The sequence below is a fragment of the Heliconius melpomene genome, chromosome 3 (assembly GCF_056956725.1).
Source record: "Heliconius melpomene rosina isolate 202511_hmr_F chromosome 3, ASM5695672v1, whole genome shotgun sequence".
Taxonomy (NCBI): Eukaryota; Metazoa; Arthropoda; class Insecta; order Lepidoptera; family Nymphalidae; genus Heliconius; species Heliconius melpomene.
This window is the reverse complement of record NC_140391.1, coordinates 10,350,479-10,371,551: the sequence shown is the minus strand read 5'-3', so window position 1 is coordinate 10,371,551 and position 21,073 is coordinate 10,350,479. Positions and strand designations below refer to the sequence as shown.

Sequence of the window (21,073 nt, the reverse complement as noted above, 5' to 3'; positions counted from 1 at the left end):
ATTGGCCCTCCTCATATCCACACAAATACGTATCTCTTCTTGACCTTCTTTAAGTATCGGAACAATTGGAGAAACCCACGGTGATGGTTCATTTACTTCTTCAATGATGTCAGCATTCTTTAGTTCCTTTAATTTTTTAGCAACCTTCTCTTCTAAAGGAATAGGAATTCTTCTATGGGGTTGGACCACTGGCTTAACGGATTGATCTATTGGAATCTGAACAGTCACTCCTCTAAATTTAGGGAACGGTTTCTCTAAAGATGGCTTACTTATAGCATTAATTTGTCCAATTTTAAGCACGTTTAATGAAATCGCAGATTCTTTGCCTAATAAATCACGTGTCCCATTTTTTATTACATAAAACGTTGATTTTATACCATTATTACCAAAAACAGAAATTTTTGCGTCAAAAGAACCCATAATGTCTAAAGGTTTTTTACTGCCGTAAGAGATAAGTGTCTTGTTAGGATTGCGTATTTGGTTAGAGACTAGTACACTATTGTTTTTTAAATATTGCCATGTTTTGTCAGTGATCACATTACATTTGCTTCCCGAATCTATCAACATATCAACAATTACTCCTCCAATGTTACACTTTATAGTTTCATCATCGTCCAGATGAAAGATATAATCAATTTCAGTCTTATCAGTGCAATTTTGCGTTTCTGTTTTAGGTTTTTTATGTACAGTCTCAGTTCTGTAGTTAGAAAATTGTCTTTTTTGCCTGGTTCTACAATGCTCCCTAAAATGTCCAATAAAGCCACATTTCATGCATCGTTTGTCCCTTGCAGGGCATTTCAAGTCATTGGATGAATGTGTGGAGCTACCGCACCTACCACAGCTTGTGTTAAACGGTTTGTGTCGGATAGGTCTGCCCATTTTTTTCTTGCTATCGATTTTGTTAATATCTGTTTTGGTAAAATTGTTCATGTTATGTGTATTCTCATTTTTAAATTGTTCTAATTGTCTGGCTACAACTTCTAATGCATTTGCTTTACTAATAATTTCATCAAGAGTAATTGAATCACCGATTTCCAAGATTTTTTTCCTCAGCTCAACTAACCGGCACTTTTCAGTTATTTGGTCGATAATATGATCTTCTTTTTTATGAAATTGACACTTTTCAGCCTGATTTCTCAATCTTAATAGAAATCGTTCGAATTGTTCTCCTTCTTCCTGTTTCATAAGTCGGACAAGTTTCAAACAAATGTATCTCTTATACTTGCGTGGCTTTTACTGAAAATCAGTAACAGTATTTATCTGCATAGCCCTATTTTATTATTACAATTGCACATGGCCTTTTCTATTTTGTAATTATACTCTTTAAATAAATTACACATTTGCATAATATGTATAATTTTTACATTTTATATTGTAATGTGCATGGCCCTTTTATTTGTCATTAACTTATTGCGTGGTTCTAGACCTTTACTGTAATTACGATCTTCTATATATTATTATTATGTTAGTATGCAATCAAGTACATATAAATAAAACAAAAATAGAAAATAATATGAAACAGCAAAGTAATAAAGTAGTAAGTAGGTAGAATTGAATGTTCATAGTAAAATGTCAAAATAATTCCAATGAAATTTAAATATTATTTTATTGTTTTGATTTTATGGTTCAATTATGTATAAAATTAGTATTAATAAAAGAATAATAATATCAATAATAATCTTAATCAATTAAGTTAACCAATGTGTTCGGAAGTACTGTTAGATTGCATACATGCACAATGTTCAGTAATCATAATCATTATTAGGTAATAATGTCATAATGTCGTAATTACTATTACTTTTATATTTGCATGGCCCTTATCTATTCAGATCTAATGCGTGGCCCTTTACAGTGAAAGATGAATGAACGGTTATTTACGTATTATCTCACTTGATACAGGTATAAGATTTAAATAAAAACTGTTTCTTAAACACATGTACACAGTAGTTTAAGATATAAAAGTAAACATCGTTTTGTCGGTTAGGTTATAATAATATTTCTTTTTTTTTTTTTTGTACTCACTTTTTTCCTCGTCGCCACTTGTAATATTTGATGTCTTCTTGTATCAATAAAACACAGCTTTAATAATGAATCTCTGGATATGCAATGTAGACAGAACGCCGAGCACGTCTGCACGTGTTCACGATCGGTGCGCGAGTGAGACGCATTCGGGGTTCGCATACACTACAATTCCCACGAATGAGAATCGAACCCACTTTAATTATAACATTTTGTCGTAATCCGTGACACTTATTAATTAACTAGCGGACCCGGACGCGGCTACGCCTGCTTGAAATATAAGAATATAATTTCTATAGAAATATAATTTCAATCTAGATGAAATGCTAAAAGTGACTATTATATTTATTTTCATAAGGATGAATATCAAAATGACGCGGTAACGAACGCGGTCGCGTAGCGACGACGGTTGTTATTAACATGGCAGAATAAATTGCATGTCAAATTAGAAAGTATTTTAATTTATTAGTACATATGTGTAATGTAATATTATATAGCCTATAGCACTTCTAAAGAATGCAGCTTTCATACAAAACAAAAACAAAGTAAATCGGACCAGTAGATTCAGAGATCTTAGCGTTCAAACAAACAAACAAACAAACTCTTCCGCTTTATTATATTAGTATAGATTATGTGGTGTAGAGTGCAATTTAATTTTGAATGTAGAGGCACATTAGTATAAACTATGCTAGTAAAAAATTTTCTTTTCGTTTCCTTATTAGCTGATGCGTCAAGGTAGAGAGAACTAACTAGTGTTAAGTACTCACAAGTGGTTGGGGAACGGAGTCCTATCAAGATTCTTTCTGCCTTCCTATGCATTACGGAAGGAAGGAAGGAAGTTACTTATTCAATTTTATTACACCACCAATAGTTACACTAAGACTCAAGGGGAATAAACAAGACATGATGCGGTAACATAGTGATGTTCGTAAAAGAGAGAGTTGTTTATTATTCATTCGCTGCTATACAATTATGATATACCTACTATAACGATTACGGCTAGACTATTAAATTTTATGTCATTTATACTGATAGTGTGGGGTTCTTTGACATCTTACTTCATGCATATATTTTTTTTTATCTGTAATATTATATGATGTAATGTAGGTATGGTGTGTAGTATATTTTTGTTTGATATGTAGAATGTAGACGGAGTAGAGTGATAAATGATTCCGTTCTCCATTTTCAGCTTACTCAAAGACTTGCAATTTCGTTTGCGAAGACTAAAACGAAATATGTAGTTTTTTCTCGTTTAACATAGTGATAGAGATATAGAAAAAAACTAAATAAATTATCAATTCCTATACACGACGCCAAAACCAAACGAACCACAACTAACTAATAACCAAGAATTGCTCAAGCCGTGTTTACAAATGGGTAACCTGCTTCACAGCATTGTTTACATACTTGCTTCTCGTTGGTGATCTGGTCTAGTGGATAGATGCGGTGACTGTGTATGTATGACCTGTCAATTATTGTGTTAATCTGGCTTAGGTGGAAATGTTAGTTATAAGCAAAACTTGATAATTGTATCCCGCACATAAGGGTAAGAAGACGAAATCTGGGAACCTAATATAAAGACACTCTGTTCCCATTATGCCACTTCCGTTCCCCAATTTGTATTTTATGGTATTTATTTTACGCAGTACCTACACACTTTGATTTTTTAAAGGAATGCCAATGTAATAAATCGATGAAGGTGCGTACTGTTTTCTGAACTTAGGACGTTACTTTGAATGAATCTCATGAATTGTCTAGAAACCATTTTATAATTTTCTGTTTGTTTTGAAATATTATAAGTAGTTGATTCATTCATTTTAATTTTTCTCAGTCTAGATTTTTATACTAGAACCATACATATTTTGTCTACTTACCATATTACATTTTTTATATATTCATTCATCCTCATTTTGTTAGGATACACAGTACCTAATTCTAGTAATAGCCCAGCCCTTGTCAAGCAACATAGTCATTTGTAATTTTTTCCGTAAAACAGCATTTGAACCCACGATCATCACCACCTGCATTACGACGGTGTCGACATCTGCCATACAAAATGCAATACGTTACGTAAAATAGTACCAATCCCAGCACATAGCAGCAAACCTATGAAGTATCTACCTACATGTTTTATTACGCAAGTGTTTCTGCTAGTTTTTTATACTCTATACGTTATATTGCCTGATATATCGATAAGTAAGTTAGAATAAAGATGTAGAAATGTGAGTGATAAATAGTTAAAGGTTTAGATTGGATGTATGGTGAGTATATAATTGATGAGGCCCACCAACCTACTCTGTGCGGGATACTGCGTGACACTAAAAAAAATGAAGTTGAAAATATAAGTTTTTTTATAAACGAAACGATAAAAAAGCAGCCTCAAGCTTTTTACCGTATATTTAGCGGGGTTAGCATAGTAAACCTGGTGTCCATGTCACTTTTTACCCCAATTTCTACCAGAACGACAAAATGAACTTATAATCATTACCCCGAGTGAGAATCGGGAACCCATAGCCATCGCGCTACACTCAAACACTGTCCTTTTACGTCACAATTAGTTAATCTTAAACATTTAAATGAGAACGTAGAAGATTTGTATATTTAAGTCCCAGCATTGTTTCTATTCTTATATTTTAGGCTCGAGCTTACGATCACTTCGACATAAAGCGGAGGTCATTTGCGTGTAACTGTAAGCTAATGACGGATTGTAACGGTGTGATTTACGTAGTGAAGGTCGCTCTTGTATCTTGATGTCTGGGCTTAGTCAAATATACATATATCTATTTCTATCTGTATAAGTTTACTTATTTTAGATATTTTTTTTATTTTTTTTTTTGAGGCCAGTCGTGGACACAGGCTTTGAGTGTAAACGTGACAGACTGTATCTCGCACACAGCAGGGTAGGCAGAGGGAACCTAGTGTCAAGAAATTCCGTTCCCCACTAGCTGCGTATAAATATATTTTTTTCGAATCATCAATTGACATTTGGCAAAATCTGGCATAACTCACTTTGCCACTAGCAAATTCAACATTTAATAGATTTGATATTATCAGTATACAAAGTTATTTGAAGTATTCTCAGTATTCAGCAGCACTACTACCTCCATAGTGTTGGATGTGCGAAATAATTGCGCAACTTTACTTATTGTTCTTGTGATCTTATACTTTTTGTGGGTAATTTTTGCGCAAATCACTTTTACGATCAGTGATTATAACGATAAGTCTATATACTTACTTATAATTGATATAGTGAACATTAATTTGTTTATTTTGTGTTTTTTACCTATAGTAGTTATTTTTAGGTAAAAATATTATAGCAGGATAAGCAGAGGAAACCTAGTGTTAAAATGCTGTTCTCCGCTTTCCGCCAGTATCTGAGGCACTACTTATGAGTTGCGTATATAAAATGTCTCGAAAATTAGCCGGTGGTGAGGAGTAGAGTGTCTCATCATTAAGATCCTTCCACATCTTCGTTAGGATTTGTATACCACTAGGTATTAAAAGTGATAAAAAAGCATTATCTCTAAAAATGTTTTTCTTTTATTTTAGACTCGAATCTGTCATCACATGAACGATCAGACATGCCAAATACATAATAATGAAGTCATCCTATCTCATATTAAAAAAAAAAAAACAATTTAAAACAAAACCACAAGCGATGAAATCATTTTTCTGCTCTAATTCAGTTCGCAAATTTAAACTGTAACTGTAATTTAGCAACTTATCGCCTTGCTATATTATCTTTTTGTGCGTTGTAACAGATTAAACCTGTTTTTGAAATTTTATTCACTTAGGAAAAACCTGTTTTTCGATAGTATTTTAACGAAGCGGAATTCGAAGCCGCGCCTCCAAGCGATCTGACCACTAAACTAAAATAAACGTATGGTATCATCAATATATTATTACACTAATAATTGAGGCCATCATGGCACAAGAGCACATCGTCTGTTAACGCGACGGTTGTAAGTTCGGTTTCAACTCCGGGGAGTGATTTTTTTTATTTATTCGCTCTGATGACATGATAACCTTCCTTTACTCCTTGATCTGCTTGTGGAACGGAGTGTCTTAACACTAGGTTCCCCTTGCTAGGAATTAAGCGTTTGCCCTATTTAAGATTAACATAGTAATAAAAACTAATCTTGGATAACGGTTATTCGGCAAATATGTAACCTCAAAGTTAATACAAAATGCTGGTATTTTAGTCATTGTTCGTGCAACACTTAAATTGTGTCGTGGGATCATTTTGTAAGCGATTGGTGTTAATCACTGGTTTTATAGTCATTTTGCTGAATTGCATAGATTTTATATATATTTTTTTAAACTAAGTTTTAACATGCGAATGTAAGAGGAAGTAGAGAAGTCGTCATATATTGTGAAATTTTTTGTTCATCTTCATGTAGGATACAGATCCTACATGAAGGGTAGGTGGAGGGAGCCTAGTGTTAAGAGACTCCGCGCCCCATTTTCGCTGAATTCTGGTGGCTTCCCGTATGAGTGGCAGGACTCAATGCCGTGCTTTGCTTCTGTACCAAAACCGTGTAAATTCGGATGTGGGCTACCTATATCTAAATTTATAATTACAATTAACGACATGATATAGATAATCAAGCAAAAATAGGAGACGGAGAGAGACACTAGGTTCCCTTTGGCCTATCCTGCTTTATATGGAGTACCTAATAATTTGAAAATTACCTAACTAAATATGTTAGGTACTCGATCTTTACTAAAACTACGAACCATGATTAGCATTCTAGTACATATTTAGTTCCACGACGGCCTTGCCTCAATTGACCTGGTAAACGGGTCGGGTCTATTGTCTAATTGTTCGTTTAATTAGCTGCGTCCGATTTCAAGTTCTCAGATTTTATAATTTTATTAAAATAGTACTAGTTATTGTATGAGATGAAATGGCATAAGTAATAATTTTATTTTATTTATATTTTTTATACTTAAGTGGGAATATATAGTAGTAACTTAGTAAGTATCTATTAATTTAAATAATGACAGCGTAGATGAAAAAGGGTGACTAGTTGCGAAGATTTCATTTCCAGTAAAGTTAACATTAAATTAGGGGGTTGAATAGACATTTTCGTTTTTATTTATACACGCGTTGACTTTCTGTTCCTTTTAAGACATTTCTTATATCAATTTTCCGCCGAATTTTGGAGATATTGTGTGTTGAGTGGCGGGCCTTTGTTTCGTTACCAAATCTAAAAAAAAATTGATCTATTTTATTGGTGCAAATGGGAATCGAACCCACGCCGCGTTTACAGTCGCCACGACGCTCTCAATAGTCATAGACATTTCAAAGTGATAGTGAGTTTAAAACATATACCTTAGATCTGTTACTGAAGTGTGATTTCTCAACTAGTATCTAGTTAGGCAAAAATCAGGAATATGTTTGTTTGTGTGTTACGAACAAAGAAAACAACTAGTATCAGTCTCAAGTTCAAGAACAGACTGTGATATCCGGATCTATCAATTGGTTAACCGCATGACACTCTCGAGTCAATTGGTCTTCAATGGAGCGGCCCCTATCATATCTAGTTACATAGAAAGAGTATTTCAAATCTAGTATAAAAGTTTCTATACTGTTCTTTGTTGCTTTTGTAATAGTGCTATCCGTTAAACCTGCGGTCGCAGTTACCCCCGGCATTCTAGGAATACCCTTTTTGTCAGTTTTTAGTTTAATTTTTTTTACCCGGGGAACGAAGCATTTTGAAATCTCATTTCAGCATCACGCTGTATTCGAACACAGCAGGATAGGCAGAGGGAACCTAGTGTAACGACTTTCCGTTTCCCATTTTCCGAGGAGGCATTGCGTGATGAGTGACTGTACTTCGACAACAGAGCGAAGAAGTTAAAATATTAAATATTTAATTCCGACTGGGAGTCGAACCCATAACCTAATGCGTTTACAGTCACACGCCTGTGCCCCTGCGTCACAACTGCACTCAAATAAGTTGGCTAGTGTATGTAATACATAAGTAATAATTTATTCTATAGAATAATATAAATATAGAATTGACATGTTTCATTTGTTTGTTACAGGAGCTACATCATGGCGTCGGGATGGCTCCCGCTGGTGCTATTCGCTACATTCGTGCATGTTGGTAAGTAACATCTACTCTATTTATCTATTTCTCCTTTCTTAGGTCTAACAAATGAAAAAAAATCATTCCGCATACATCAGGGTAGTCTTAAGGTCCTCCGTTTGTTGACACACACCTAGTGTTAAGACACTCCGTTCCCCACTTTCCGCCGAGTTCTGGAAGCATTGCGTGTTGAGTGGTGGAAGTCAATACAATTTAGTAAATTTTAATTCGCTTTGTTCTCTCTAAACTAAAATAGTCATGGCACGGCCGTGTCGTTGACCACGCGAAGCTTTACAGAAAATTTACATATACACTATACCTAAAACTTACGTGAACAAACGCATACACTTTGAAATATAAAAATAACATAAATATATATGGAAAATAATATGCAAAATTTACATCTATAAATTGTATTAATATTGTATAGCTGAAAAAATTTAAACCCGATTGTCTTGGAAACCGTCCAAGCGCTCCGAACACTGAGACATAAGGTCTCATCAAGCACGTAGCAATTCTTATACGCTTGTTATTACTTATTTGTACGTTTCTTTGCATAAATTTTCAGGATTCACCAACAAACCGCCAGAGTTTACGCAAGATATGGACAATTTGGCGCTTTCAGAGAGCACACCTGTGGGACAACGCGTTTATACGTTACAAGGCGTCACTGATCCGGAAGGCTTGCCGGTAAGTATTTTATAATGTTTTAGGTAATTATACATTAGTTTAAAGTGACCTACCTGCGACAGTGTTTCCAGGTCGATACGATATAGTTCATTTAAAAAAGCGCGAGTATCTTCGGCAGTAATCACTTACCATCTCGTTTTCCTTCCTTGCTCATTCGACAAAAAAAAGTTAAAATAGGCTCGGTCTTCATCATCGTATTATATGTATGACAGAGGAAACCTATATTGTTAGAAATTATCGAGACATTTCCTGTTGAGTGGTGGGATATATATCGAATAGGTATCAACACCACATCCGTCACGTTTTCAGTCAGATCAGATCAGACATCAGGGCTGGATTTAGAAAATAGTTGCTTGATAGAGCAACGAAGGAGCAAGGCCCCTAATTATTGGTCTAATAACAGTAGTTCTTTGGTCTCAAATTAATAAAAAAATATGAAGCGAAAAAGTTGCTAATAATGCTATGTTTAATCTACATTAAATAGGTCCCAGGTCTATACCCTTATGCCCCTCTCCAGCCATGCTGGTCCAATATTCTTTAAGATTAGTTACTTATTCATACTGTTTATATTCCAGATCAAATATGGGTTGGTGGGTACGGACAAGTTTAGTGTCGATCCAGCCTCTGGCGAGGTAACTCTAGTACAGCCTTTAGATAGAGAGGTACATATTTGGTCTCTTTTTTTTAGCTTCACACTGTCTATTTTACCCTGTTTATTGTTTGATGATGTTGTGATTGCACCAAACTGCTTAATGAATAATAATTTTTAAAATTAAGAATATGTTAGTGTTGTGTAATAAAACAATATATTTAGACACAATATATTTTTTTAATAATACAAAAATCAAGGTAAGATTTTAATAAATATATGAAGTAATTCTCATGAATTTATTAATTTTGTTTGATCACTTGTTTTGTTTAAAATTTATTTGTATATTAATATACTTATTATTTCCGTAATCATTTCAGAAAGAGGATACAATAAAATTCCTAGTGTCAATAGAAAGTGGAGAAGCAGTGCAAAGTCAATCTGTTACTGTTATTGTGTTGGATGAAAACGACAACCCGCCTATATTTAAAAATGTAAGTAAAATATTTTTTTCGGTTCCCTCCACCTGTGTGCTTCACTCTGCACACAGGTGGAGGGAACCTAAAATACAAGTGTTAGGACACTCTATTCCTATTAAGATACATTTGTTTACCATTTTCCGCTGAATTCTGGAGACATCGTGTTGAGACATAGAAAATTATATATGATTACTATAAGTTTGTTTTTTTTTTATTTTACAGTACATAATTAATTTAAGAAATTCATAAAAGTATATTGGTAACAAAATATAGATAAAAAATTTCATCATGCTATATTTATTTTTAATACAATTTCCAGGTTCCCTACGAAGTTGATGTACCAGAAGACGAAGAAATAGGGAAAACAATTCTACAAAACATAGAAGTAGAGGACAAGGATTCTGTAGGAGATAGCTTAGAAGTTGGCTGCTTGCCTAACGAACAGGTATTTTTTAGCTTTATACGGTAGTAGGGTAGGTAAAAGGTCCTAGAGTGTGCAGGTTCAAATCCTGCACATTCCAAATTTGACATTTATATGTATTTTTTAAAATTCAAAATACTGAATAACATCCCTTATTATTCTAACACGCTAATATGCAAAAACCTTTTATTGTATGCGTTAATTATAATTATTTTCGTTTCAGTGGCCAGAAGCATGTGATATATTTGAAGTAGTAAGCATAAGTTCGACAGCGAATCAATATACTGGAGCACTAGTCCTAAGGAAGAGACTGGACTACAATGAGAAACAATTCTATCAATTCCAAATATATGCTACGGTAATATAAACTTTTAATTAATACATCTATTATAAACTTCTATAATAAGAAAAATACTTACCTTAATGGATAAAAAAAAGATTTTGAATATTCCATTTATTGGGCACTGGAACTTGACACGGTTATATGCCTAATGAAGCAAACAAAAAAACTTGAAATATAAACATTTTTTGAAAATTTTTACTTCCCAAGGTAGTCCAATAGCAGAGTAGACAAGACACTCTATTCTCTGCTTTCTGCTCAAACTCAAGACATTATGTGTTGCTTGGCGGCCGTCAACGCCTGTGTGACTGCGCCATAAATGATATAAATTATAAATATGAGATGAAGCTAACGTGTCCCATTGTGTTATGATTGTTTTATTGGATTACAGTATAATATATGATAATATCGTCACCATATCATTATTAATTGCCATCCTCAGGACGGAACCCTTAACTCAACAACCCACATCGAAGTCAAAGTGTTAGACATACAGAACACTCCCCCAGTATTCAGCGGAACCCTAAGTGGTTCCTTATCAGAGGATGCGCCCGTCGGCACTGTCGCGTTAGTGATAACAGCGAGAGACGGAGACAGAGCCCAGCCCAGGGATGTCAGATTGGAATTGGTTACTAGTATGTTTGTTTTATTGTAATATACATCAAATCAATTTCACGCAGTATTCCGCATACAGCAGGGTAATCAGAGGGAACCTAGTGTTATGATACTCCATTCTAAACTTTGAGCTGAATCTGTTGAGTGGCGGAACTTTGTGCCCTTGGGTTACGACGACCGGCTTGTAAAATAAACTAGATTTTACCTGTGGTTTTGGTTTTGTGGTCAAATGGAAGCAACTAAGAATTGAGCATGCAAGATGTGTTACTGACCGCGAGTAATTAACATGATGTAGTATAGCTTGTTGGTTTCTTTGATAAGTAGAATATTTACACAAAAATATTTTTCCAATTCAAAAAAGTAAGTCCTATAATATACACAAATGCTCCTTATATGCTAGATTTTTATTAACAATAATAGTAAATAAGATTTTTCGCCCCGATATAATGCTATATTTATATTAAAAGTATTTTTGTTATATACGAAGTGCATGTCATTCCAGATCCTCTTGACTTCTTTTGGTTGGACAGTAAAACGGGAGAACTGAAAACAGCTAAACCTTTGGACAGAGAAGCTTTGCCTGATCCCTCTTCACCGTTAAATCTTACTATTAGGGTAAGTTTAATTACAATTATCTAAATATATCATAGTTTTTATATACACGCAACTAGTTGTTGCTGGGCTGCTTTGCTTAGATTTTGAAACGTAAAATGGCGTTTTTTGTCGAAGGACGCACCAGTACTACTAAATTAATGCATATATATATAGCATATATAGGACGGGCATGCACCGGTGCGCCTTTAAGTACTATATGTGTGTGCACCAGCTGGTGCGTGTATGAGTATCACGTGCTATGAGTACTTTGATTGAGTGTAAACATGGACATGGACATATCAATACCAGTGCACACACAAAGATGCATTCGTAGTACAATTAGTTGCACATGCACTAACTTCAATTTTGCTTAAATTAAAAAAAAAAACAATTTGGTTCCAAAAAGCTGTAACTTAAATTCCAAAAAAAATTATACTAATATAACACTACATACCGATTATTAAAAGAAAGAAGTAATAAAACATTTTTGTACCCTACAGGCAACGGAAATAATAAACGGCGTACCGTACTCCTCACCGTCTACCACCACGACCACCACGGCTACCATTACTATCAAAGACGTCAACGATGAACCACCGCGTTTCAACAGGAGGGAGTATAGTGTGGTGTTACCAGAGAGCCTGCCTGTTGGTACTCCACTGCCAAACTTGGATATGGTGGTTGTTGATACTGATGTGGTGAGTGCGAGTTTCCTTTGTTTTATCTTCACGCTGTATCCCGCGTAACAGCATAGGTGGATGAAACCTAGTGTTAGACACTGCCAAAATTTTTAGACAATTCGTGTTTCGTATTAACTAGGATATGAAATATCACCTTAGACTTGAGTGCAGGTTCATATCTGTAATAGCTTTATGCCTAATCTTAGTAACTGGAAAGCCAGCAACAAGATGAAACTGAAAAGGTAAACTATCTCTCGTATCGGCATTTTGGAAATTCTGGAACATTTTTCTGTTAATAAAATTGTTTTGTAGAAAATAAAAAAAAATCCTACGAAATCGTTATGTAATCTAATGTGGCGATAAATGTGGACATTTGATTTTGCATTAGTTATATTTATTTATAATATTTTTTATTATTATAATTTTTATATAGTGCTAGCTTTCGCTCGCCGCTTCGCCCGCGTGGATATCGGTTATCTCGACCAAAAAATTAAGGTCTGTCCATACCAATATTTAATCCAGCGCAGCGGTTTAAACTTGAAAAGTTAACAGGCAGACAGATGGAAGAGAATTTGTAATATTATGGATAAAATTTTCCACATGGTTAAAAAATATCGTTCACAAGGGAGAAGCTGCGGGGCGTATCCTAAGAATATACAGTCTTCGGCAGCGCCTCATCCTATAGTATTTCCTTGTAAAGAATATTTTTAACCTTCTTATCGTGTGGTGGATAGGCACATCACTGGGAATTAATGGGATTTTAGGCAGAAACATTGTCTCACGCTGAGCATGGCCAGTTATAGCAATGGCCTCTATTAAGTTATGATGTAGACGCTTGACCCGTAGTCGGGTGCCGTTGCAGACTTTTGGAGGTTTCAAATTTTCGTTTGTATTAATATTATACGTCGCTGTCCGTATTGTAAGTTTGTGGGGAGGTAGACCAGAGGGAGTTCAAAAATTCCACTGTGTAATTAACAGCATAATCCCTATTTACCGCCTAGTCTATCGAGTAATATTTCTTTTCCTCTCCTTTAATCGATTTCAGCACCATTTTATTAATTGCCTCAGCTTGGGGCCCTCTTAGGGTCAAAATTGCCCGTTCACAAAACCATTCCAGGTTTTTTTCTTGTATTTTTAATATCTCAGGATATATTTCATTAATCAGTTCTTGAACAGATACCCACTATGCACTATATACTATGTTATACAGGTGCACAACTCGTCTTTTGTAGTTACTTTACCATCGCAGTCATTACATTACCCGTTTCCTATTTTAAGTAGCGTATCTGCAAACTGTTCCGAAGTAACGTCGCATTTCAGATGCACTCTCATATTTCGTGTAAGTGTAAGGACTCTTATTGATAACCACAAAATAGATCTATTGTGACTAGCTTTAATCTCGTCTTTAATGTCTGGCGAAAATCTCCTGTTAGCAGTATTGTCACACCACCCATAAAATTTCCGTTGTCCTTGTTGTCACGCATGCTCCTGTTTAAAGCTTCAATGCCTCCTTTATGAGCCATTGGTATTTCGTCCTCCAGTGTTAGTTTGGTATGTTTTAATACCTCACCGAATTTTCTGTTTTGGTATCTCGCACATGGGGTTGCAGCAATCCCTGAAGTCGCGACGGCCAATGCAATAATGCACGAGCTCCTAATTTTTGCAAGGATCAAATTAATCAGAAATGTTTTTCCAGTGCCCTCTGGAGCATCTAAAAAGAAAATACCACCCGCATTCTGTTCTATGATGGTAATGATTTCGTCATAGGCTAACTTCTGTTTTGCAGTCAAAGTATACTCACTGCTTGTGACTATGTTTGCTAACGTGAATTTCCAATTTGTAACTTTACTTGGCTGTGGCAAACTCCCTAAGTGTGCAGCCATCTAAAGCTTGTATAGACTCTTCAATAGAGGTATTAAATATATCGTTAGAAAACTGGTCTACATCTACTTCCAAATTTTTTCAACTTGATGCCTAAAGTCTTCAGATAAGTGTTATTTTAATTTATCCCACAAATTTAAAGAATCTGATATTTGACAATGCACTAACAGAACTAAAAAAAAAAATGTTCTCGCATCATCAAAGGTGATTGTTAAAATACGGCTTCTTCTAGCGCTGGCCTTGGGATTTGTTTATTGTCATAGCAAAACACTCCTTAATATGGAACTGAACGAGTTTAAATTCAAAGGGTAGATGTCTGGGTGTGCATGGGATTTTCGGCTTGAGAAAATACGGCTTCTAGCGCTGCACACCAATGCTCGTCATCTTTTTAAGTTAATTTTTCACCTTGCGAGAGGATTGGAATGTAGAGTGTAGAACACCAACCACCGTTTTTAATACTTCAAATGACGTGGGGCCTCGAATGGCTTGAAGAAACATGCGAAGATAGCATTTCGCATTATTTGGATGTATCGTGTATACCCTTCCTAAAGCGTGATCTTTCTTCACGCGAAACCAACCTTCAACATAAATTCATCTTTTCTTTCTTTCAAATGTATTATTGTAGTAAGCAGGGACTTCAAAATACGATATACTTTTAGTAAATTCATCTTCCTGGCACAACTTAAAAAATGCTAGAAGTGTAGTTTTTTTCATGATTAATTAATCTGTCGACCAACTTTGGATTAAAATATATCCCCTATCCATTCATTGAGTGTACCGCTAGAACTACCGTAGAAAATCGTTCATGTATGGGAACGCCATATAGCCTCGGAGCTACTAATATACCTTCCACTTTCATAAATCTTCACTTCATCTTTTTCATTTTCTAAGGCAAATGTAGACTGATCGGATCCCTTGTTTATATACTTACAAACATATTTTATAGATTTTTCCGAATTACAATATGCATCGAAAGTAACATAAATGAGCATTGAAAGTTCTTAAAAGAACTTAATTGTACGGAACTACCCAGCGGTTGTACAGACTATTGCCATTTATATTTACAGTAAATCCTCCATCATCCAGAGACCGCCTTCTAAACAGCGGATATCCATCTTTTCCCGTTTGTGTTTCGCGGTAGAGAGGCAAGGGGTATCTTTTAATACAAATATTATTTTTGTTCACTGTTCACTGTTCCACAAAGCCCATGTATCATGTTAGATTTGATTATTTCGTAAAAATACTATCATTATCCGGATCCGGAATTTCTGCGCTAATTACTTTGTCAATAGCGTCTGGAGTGATACGCTGTATCAGCTAAAGTAAAATATAAATATGAGGGAGCCCACGTTTTTGCCATTCTACTGAGTCCATATAAGTTCCTGCAGACGGTCAGGATTTCTACTATAGTACCTTGCTACAATAAGCCGGTTCACCTCGGGTTATTTTTTGATACTTTGCTGCTGCAGCTCTATAATAATAATAATACTTTATTTATTTAAGTAACCAATGACTCATTATGGTTAGTAAACAATATTTCTTACAAACTAGGTTAGTTATAATTATATTTTGATATAATTATATATAATAAATGTTACAATACATAAAATAAATGTTACATGAATCATCGCTGCACCATCCCGTTCGCAACGGAATAGTAATGATTCATGTATATGCAATCCAGTCTACTGGATGTCATGGTCAGTATTTTGCTGGCACTACCCCGTACCCTACGCACCAGAGACCCGCATCTTTTTCTCATGAGGGCGTAAAAACAGTCAACACGCGCCTCAGCGAACATGCCTGAGGCACTGCAGCATCGAGGTAGCCCCAACAACACCCTGAACGCTTTATTGTACTGAATGCGGAGAGCGCTATAAATTTTTGAGTCTATCCTGCCCACAGGCTGCACGTGTAAAAAGATGTACAATATGCTCTAAATAATGTTATTTTAACATTGGGAGAACTACGTGCAAACCTACGAGCAAGCATATTCGCCCTCACCGACAACGCTCTCCGCTCCCGTTCAATATCAGTATCGTCTTTTAAATCAGAGGTCAAGTAGTGGCCAAGATATTTAAAACTATCCACCCTACCTAAGCTAGAATTATTTAGAAAAACCGGTGGTAGTTCTCTCCTACACTTGCCTCTGACATTAAACACCATTATTTGGCTCTTATTTACATTATACATTAGTCCATGTGACTTAGCATACGACTCACACGAAGATACTAATTTTCTTATGCCACAGACAGATGCACTCAGCAGCACCATATCGTCAGCATAGCTAATATTGTTAACACATACATCTTCTATATAACAGCCAACTCTGGTGCTGCTGAGCTCAGCTATCAATTCATTCACATAAATGTTAAAAAGAGTTGGCGAAGTCAAACCCCCTTGTCTCACGCCACACTCCAAGCCATACGAGCGAGACAACACTCCCTCCCATCGTACATTGTTGACCTGGTTTCCATACCAATACTTAAAAATGTTAATCAGTCTATGCACATCAGGATTCATTTCTTGATACTTGGCTACGTTGGCCCTATGGGTTTCAGAATTTACTTTTTGATATACTCTAGGAGTCCGCATAATAATTTTCCTAGAAAACGGAGTAATTTTTAAATGTTATCCATACAAAGTGTTAACCCTTTATTTGCACCCTTAGGGAGTGAATTATATAAATCACGAAACACGTGTTCAATAAAATATTTTTAAGAAACTAAATTTAACATTTTATAAATATCTGTGGCGATTTAAAGATTTTCCATACAAACTTTCAACCCCTATTAATTTCATCCCTTTACAGTTAAAAATTTTCAAAACCCTTTAAAAATAACCCCTTTTAAAAATGTAGTGAAAATAAATATCTGTCCAAATTTCACGTTCCTACCATCAACGTTTACGGCTGTGCGTGCGTCTGTACCTCAGTCAGTGGGAAGATCTCCTTTATATATTTAGATAGTATTTCGAGCCCGTTAAGGTGTAGCAGCAAACTGACTATAAACATGATGGTGGTGGATTGGATTCCTTCTCGGGAGAACGAGTTATTTTCCGCGCCTCTTAAAAATTAATGCGGCATTGCATACTGCATTTGTTTTCAAAACGCAATATCTTACAAATTGGATGGTGTTCAGGGAACCGAGTATCTCCAATTTACTCCGTTTCCCAGGCCTCTGCCGTTATGTGGGAAACAGTCAATATTTTTTCATCCAGGGCCTCAACTCCGTGTTTTCACTCCGTTTATCAGATGAAATGGGAGCTTTCATAGTGGAACCCTCAATAGCTACTGGAAGTGCAACTGTAACATTACGTCTAAATTCTACTTTGGACTATGAAGATCCTAATCAGAGGAAGTTTATTTTGGAAGTTAGTGTATTTTTTTTTATTTTTTCATAATGGTTGTTAATGATTTTATTAGCTAAAACCCTGTTGGTCTTTATTTTTATTATTCTTCAATAACGTCCTAATAGTAACTAACTTAATATTTAATTATTAGTAATAATTATTATAATTTAGTTTATATAATAATTTGAAATACTCTAGACTATATTTTTTTACGTGTATGCTCAACTTATATGTTCTCTACAGGTTATAGCAGAAGAAGTCCATACCTCCCCGCGTCTCCACTCGCGTGCGAGTGTAACGGTGACAGTGCGGGACGTGAACGATAACTCCCCTCAGTTCCCGCGCGGTCCCCACGCCGCCACCGTGCCGGAGGCGGCTCCCCTCGGTACTAGAGTACTGGCGCTGAGAGCTACTGATAGAGACACTAATAGGTAAGTTTTCATTATAAAAATTACAAATGTTAAGAAAAATCCACGTTTGGAGATGTTTAGAATTTATTTTTCAACATACTACGCGTTGAGAGATAGCTAGCACCGCTTTCTTTTACCAGTATAAAATAGTAATAAAAATACGGGCAGGTAATATTTGTCTTTTTTTTCTAAAAACATTTTGATATGCACAGTGCAAAATATCACTAATAATATTAAACACAATATCCATATATTTCAGATTTGGTACAGAAGGTATAATATACGAGTTGTCGGGTAACGGAGCGGAACTCTTCGAAGTGGACAACCGTAGTGGTGTTATAAGTGTAGCTGAGTGTCCTACACCGGGGAAACCACCGTGCTTAGACTATGAGACGAGAAAGGATTATTTTTTGCAATATAAAGTATGTACTTTTATTTTTTTAGTTCCTCCCATTTAGCAGAGTAGGCAAAGGAAACCTAGTGAGCTGCTAAGACACCATGCTCCGTTACCACAGGGAATCCAACACACAACGTTCGCGTTTACAGTCACATGCTATGCATGTGTTTGTTAGGCCATTGCGGTAGGGACAGCGCCTGACTGGAAACGCAATCATGGGCATATCAAGAGACATATTAGCTTTGAATAGATTTGTCCTTGTAACGGTTTCTTTTTAATTATTCAAGACATTATTTATGTTGCCAAAACTTTTGAGATAGACACGGCCCACCCGGCCTCCCCTATTTCTACGTTTATGATATATTTTGATTTCTCTGATCTGTGGTGGTGAACACGCATTATCAGGCAAAGGCGGACGGAGAAATGTGTTATAACAATAGGTTCGTTCTTCCTATCCGGCGGGACAGAGCGTGATTAGAGCGTGCTTAAACATTTAATTATCATACAAATTAATTTTCCAGGCCACAGACGACGATGGCACAGGTCAAAGTACAGTAGTGCCATTGCAAATATCACTAACAGATTCTAATGATAATCCACCCATATTTATAACGCCGGTTTACAAAGCGTCTATTGACGAGGATGCTGTTAAATTTGAACCGGAACTAGTCGTGAGTATTTTGTTTTGTATTGGAAAACAGCTTTTACTACAAAATCTTTACATAAATTGTAGCCTATGTGTGACTATGGCTTTATAAATTTTCATAATGATATCTACAAATAAATTAAAATGTTACATCTTTCTTACTCTCTTCATTATTTCTCTCCAGGTCCAAGCGAGAGATCTAGATACAACCTCGGACATCCGCTATTCAATAGTATATCCGCCTAGTCCTCCATTTTGGATAGAGCCCATATCCGGCCGAATATCTGTGTTGGGACACGCCATGTTAAACTCCACTGAGGATAATCTTGTTGTTTTGACTGTTTTGGTAAGGCTTGTTTATATTTGAAGGTTAGGTCCTTTTCACCTACACTAAAACTCTACGCTTTAACTTTATCATATCATGAAAAATAATATAACAATTTACTTAAGTGGAATATGAAATTGAGATCACTTCTTAAATTGTTTATATTAAAGTAATAAAGATGCAAATTAAATAATTCCAGGCTACAGACGGTCTGCACAATTCAACATGCAAAGTGGAAATAACAATACGCGATGTAAACAATCACGCGCCATCTTTCGAAACTGATAGATATGATGCCAGTATAGCAGAGGATGCAGCAATTGGTATGAATTTTGTTTTAATTATAAGTGTTATCGCTATGTTGTGCAAATTTAATATTTTTTTATTCAATTAATAATTATCGAAAAACGCAAATCTGTCATCATTATTAATTGAAGGACTTGTGCTACAATACGAATGCTAAAAGTTATAAAAAGAAATTATTAGATATAATTATATGATTATTAATTATAATCATAAGACTATTTATATAAATAGTCTCTCTTTTCCTTTTATTTTCACTTTTTTTCTTCTTTCACAAACACTTTATATACCGTTTCCCTCCATTTTTGTAAAAATAAATTAATATAAACATTGCAATCAGTGAAGATTGAATTTACAACTATTGCAGATACCACACATTTCTCCCCATAAAGCATTTAGATATATAATATTAATAAATGAATTCTTTTCCAACCAGGAACGGAAGTAGCAGCAGTCAAAGCAACGGATCTCGACAGTGGCTTGAACGCAGAATTAAAATATAACATACAAAAAGGAGCATTAGAATCGTTTATGATAGACAATACGACAGGAGTAGTCACAGTGGCGTCTAAACTGGACTTTGATAGACGAAACACGTATAGAGTGCAGATTGTTGCTACGGATATGGGTATGTTATTTCTTAGTTTCATGCTTTATCCCACTTATAACAGAGTAAGCAGAGGGAACCTTATTTACACTCCATTCTCCACGCACCGCTCAATTTTCGAGACATTGTGTGTTGAGTGGCGGGACTCAACGTCGCGCTTTGTCTTGTTACCAAAACGAAATTGAACCTACATAAATGTACCTAAAATGTAACATAGAAAAAGTAAAAAATCATAAAAAAACAACTAACCTGTAACCCTTATTCTCTAGGTATACCAAGTTTAACGGGAACAACGGAACTGACAGTTCACATTATAAACGTTAATGATAAAAAACCAACATTTACACCATCAATACAAAGGGCCGAAGTTTCAGCGGATGCGGATATCGGCACTATCCTGCATAATCTAATAGCAATTGACCCGGATATAACGGATAACGGACAGCTAGTGTATGAATTGGCAACGGATAGGAGTATACGGGCTGTGGATAAGAACGGGAAAGAGGTACGAGATTTTTTTAGTTTAACGCTATCAAAAGTTCCCCACTTTCTGCTAAATTTTTAAGACATTGCATGTTGCTGGCTTATCTCAACGTCGCATTTGATGACATTGTCGATAGACTATTATTAT

General features: G+C 35.4%; 1 protein-coding gene across 2 annotated transcripts in view; it reads left to right on the top strand.

The window, feature by feature from the left end:
- The window catches only part of Cad87A (cadherin 87A), a 46,170-nt gene that overhangs the window by 13,730 nt on the left and 11,367 nt on the right, over window positions 1-21,073 (top strand). For both annotated transcript variants that reach the window (XM_085207982.1, XM_085207981.1), the window contains exons 2-18: window positions 8,071-8,132; window positions 8,683-8,804; window positions 9,380-9,466; window positions 9,774-9,887; window positions 10,192-10,317; window positions 10,517-10,651; window positions 11,076-11,268; window positions 11,751-11,863; window positions 12,343-12,540; window positions 17,623-17,775; window positions 17,998-18,185; window positions 18,424-18,586; window positions 19,083-19,232; window positions 19,392-19,553; window positions 19,732-19,855; window positions 20,272-20,463; window positions 20,712-20,947. In XM_085207982.1, coding sequence (XP_085064108.1) covers window positions 8,081-8,132; window positions 8,683-8,804; window positions 9,380-9,466; window positions 9,774-9,887; window positions 10,192-10,317; window positions 10,517-10,651; window positions 11,076-11,268; window positions 11,751-11,863; window positions 12,343-12,540; window positions 17,623-17,775; window positions 17,998-18,185; window positions 18,424-18,586; window positions 19,083-19,232; window positions 19,392-19,553; window positions 19,732-19,855; window positions 20,272-20,463; window positions 20,712-20,947 — 2,508 coding nt within the window. In that variant the 5' untranslated portion in view covers window positions 8,071-8,080. The remainder of the gene's footprint in view (window positions 1-8,070; window positions 8,133-8,682; window positions 8,805-9,379; window positions 9,467-9,773; window positions 9,888-10,191; window positions 10,318-10,516; window positions 10,652-11,075; window positions 11,269-11,750; window positions 11,864-12,342; window positions 12,541-17,622; window positions 17,776-17,997; window positions 18,186-18,423; window positions 18,587-19,082; window positions 19,233-19,391; window positions 19,554-19,731; window positions 19,856-20,271; window positions 20,464-20,711; window positions 20,948-21,073) is intronic.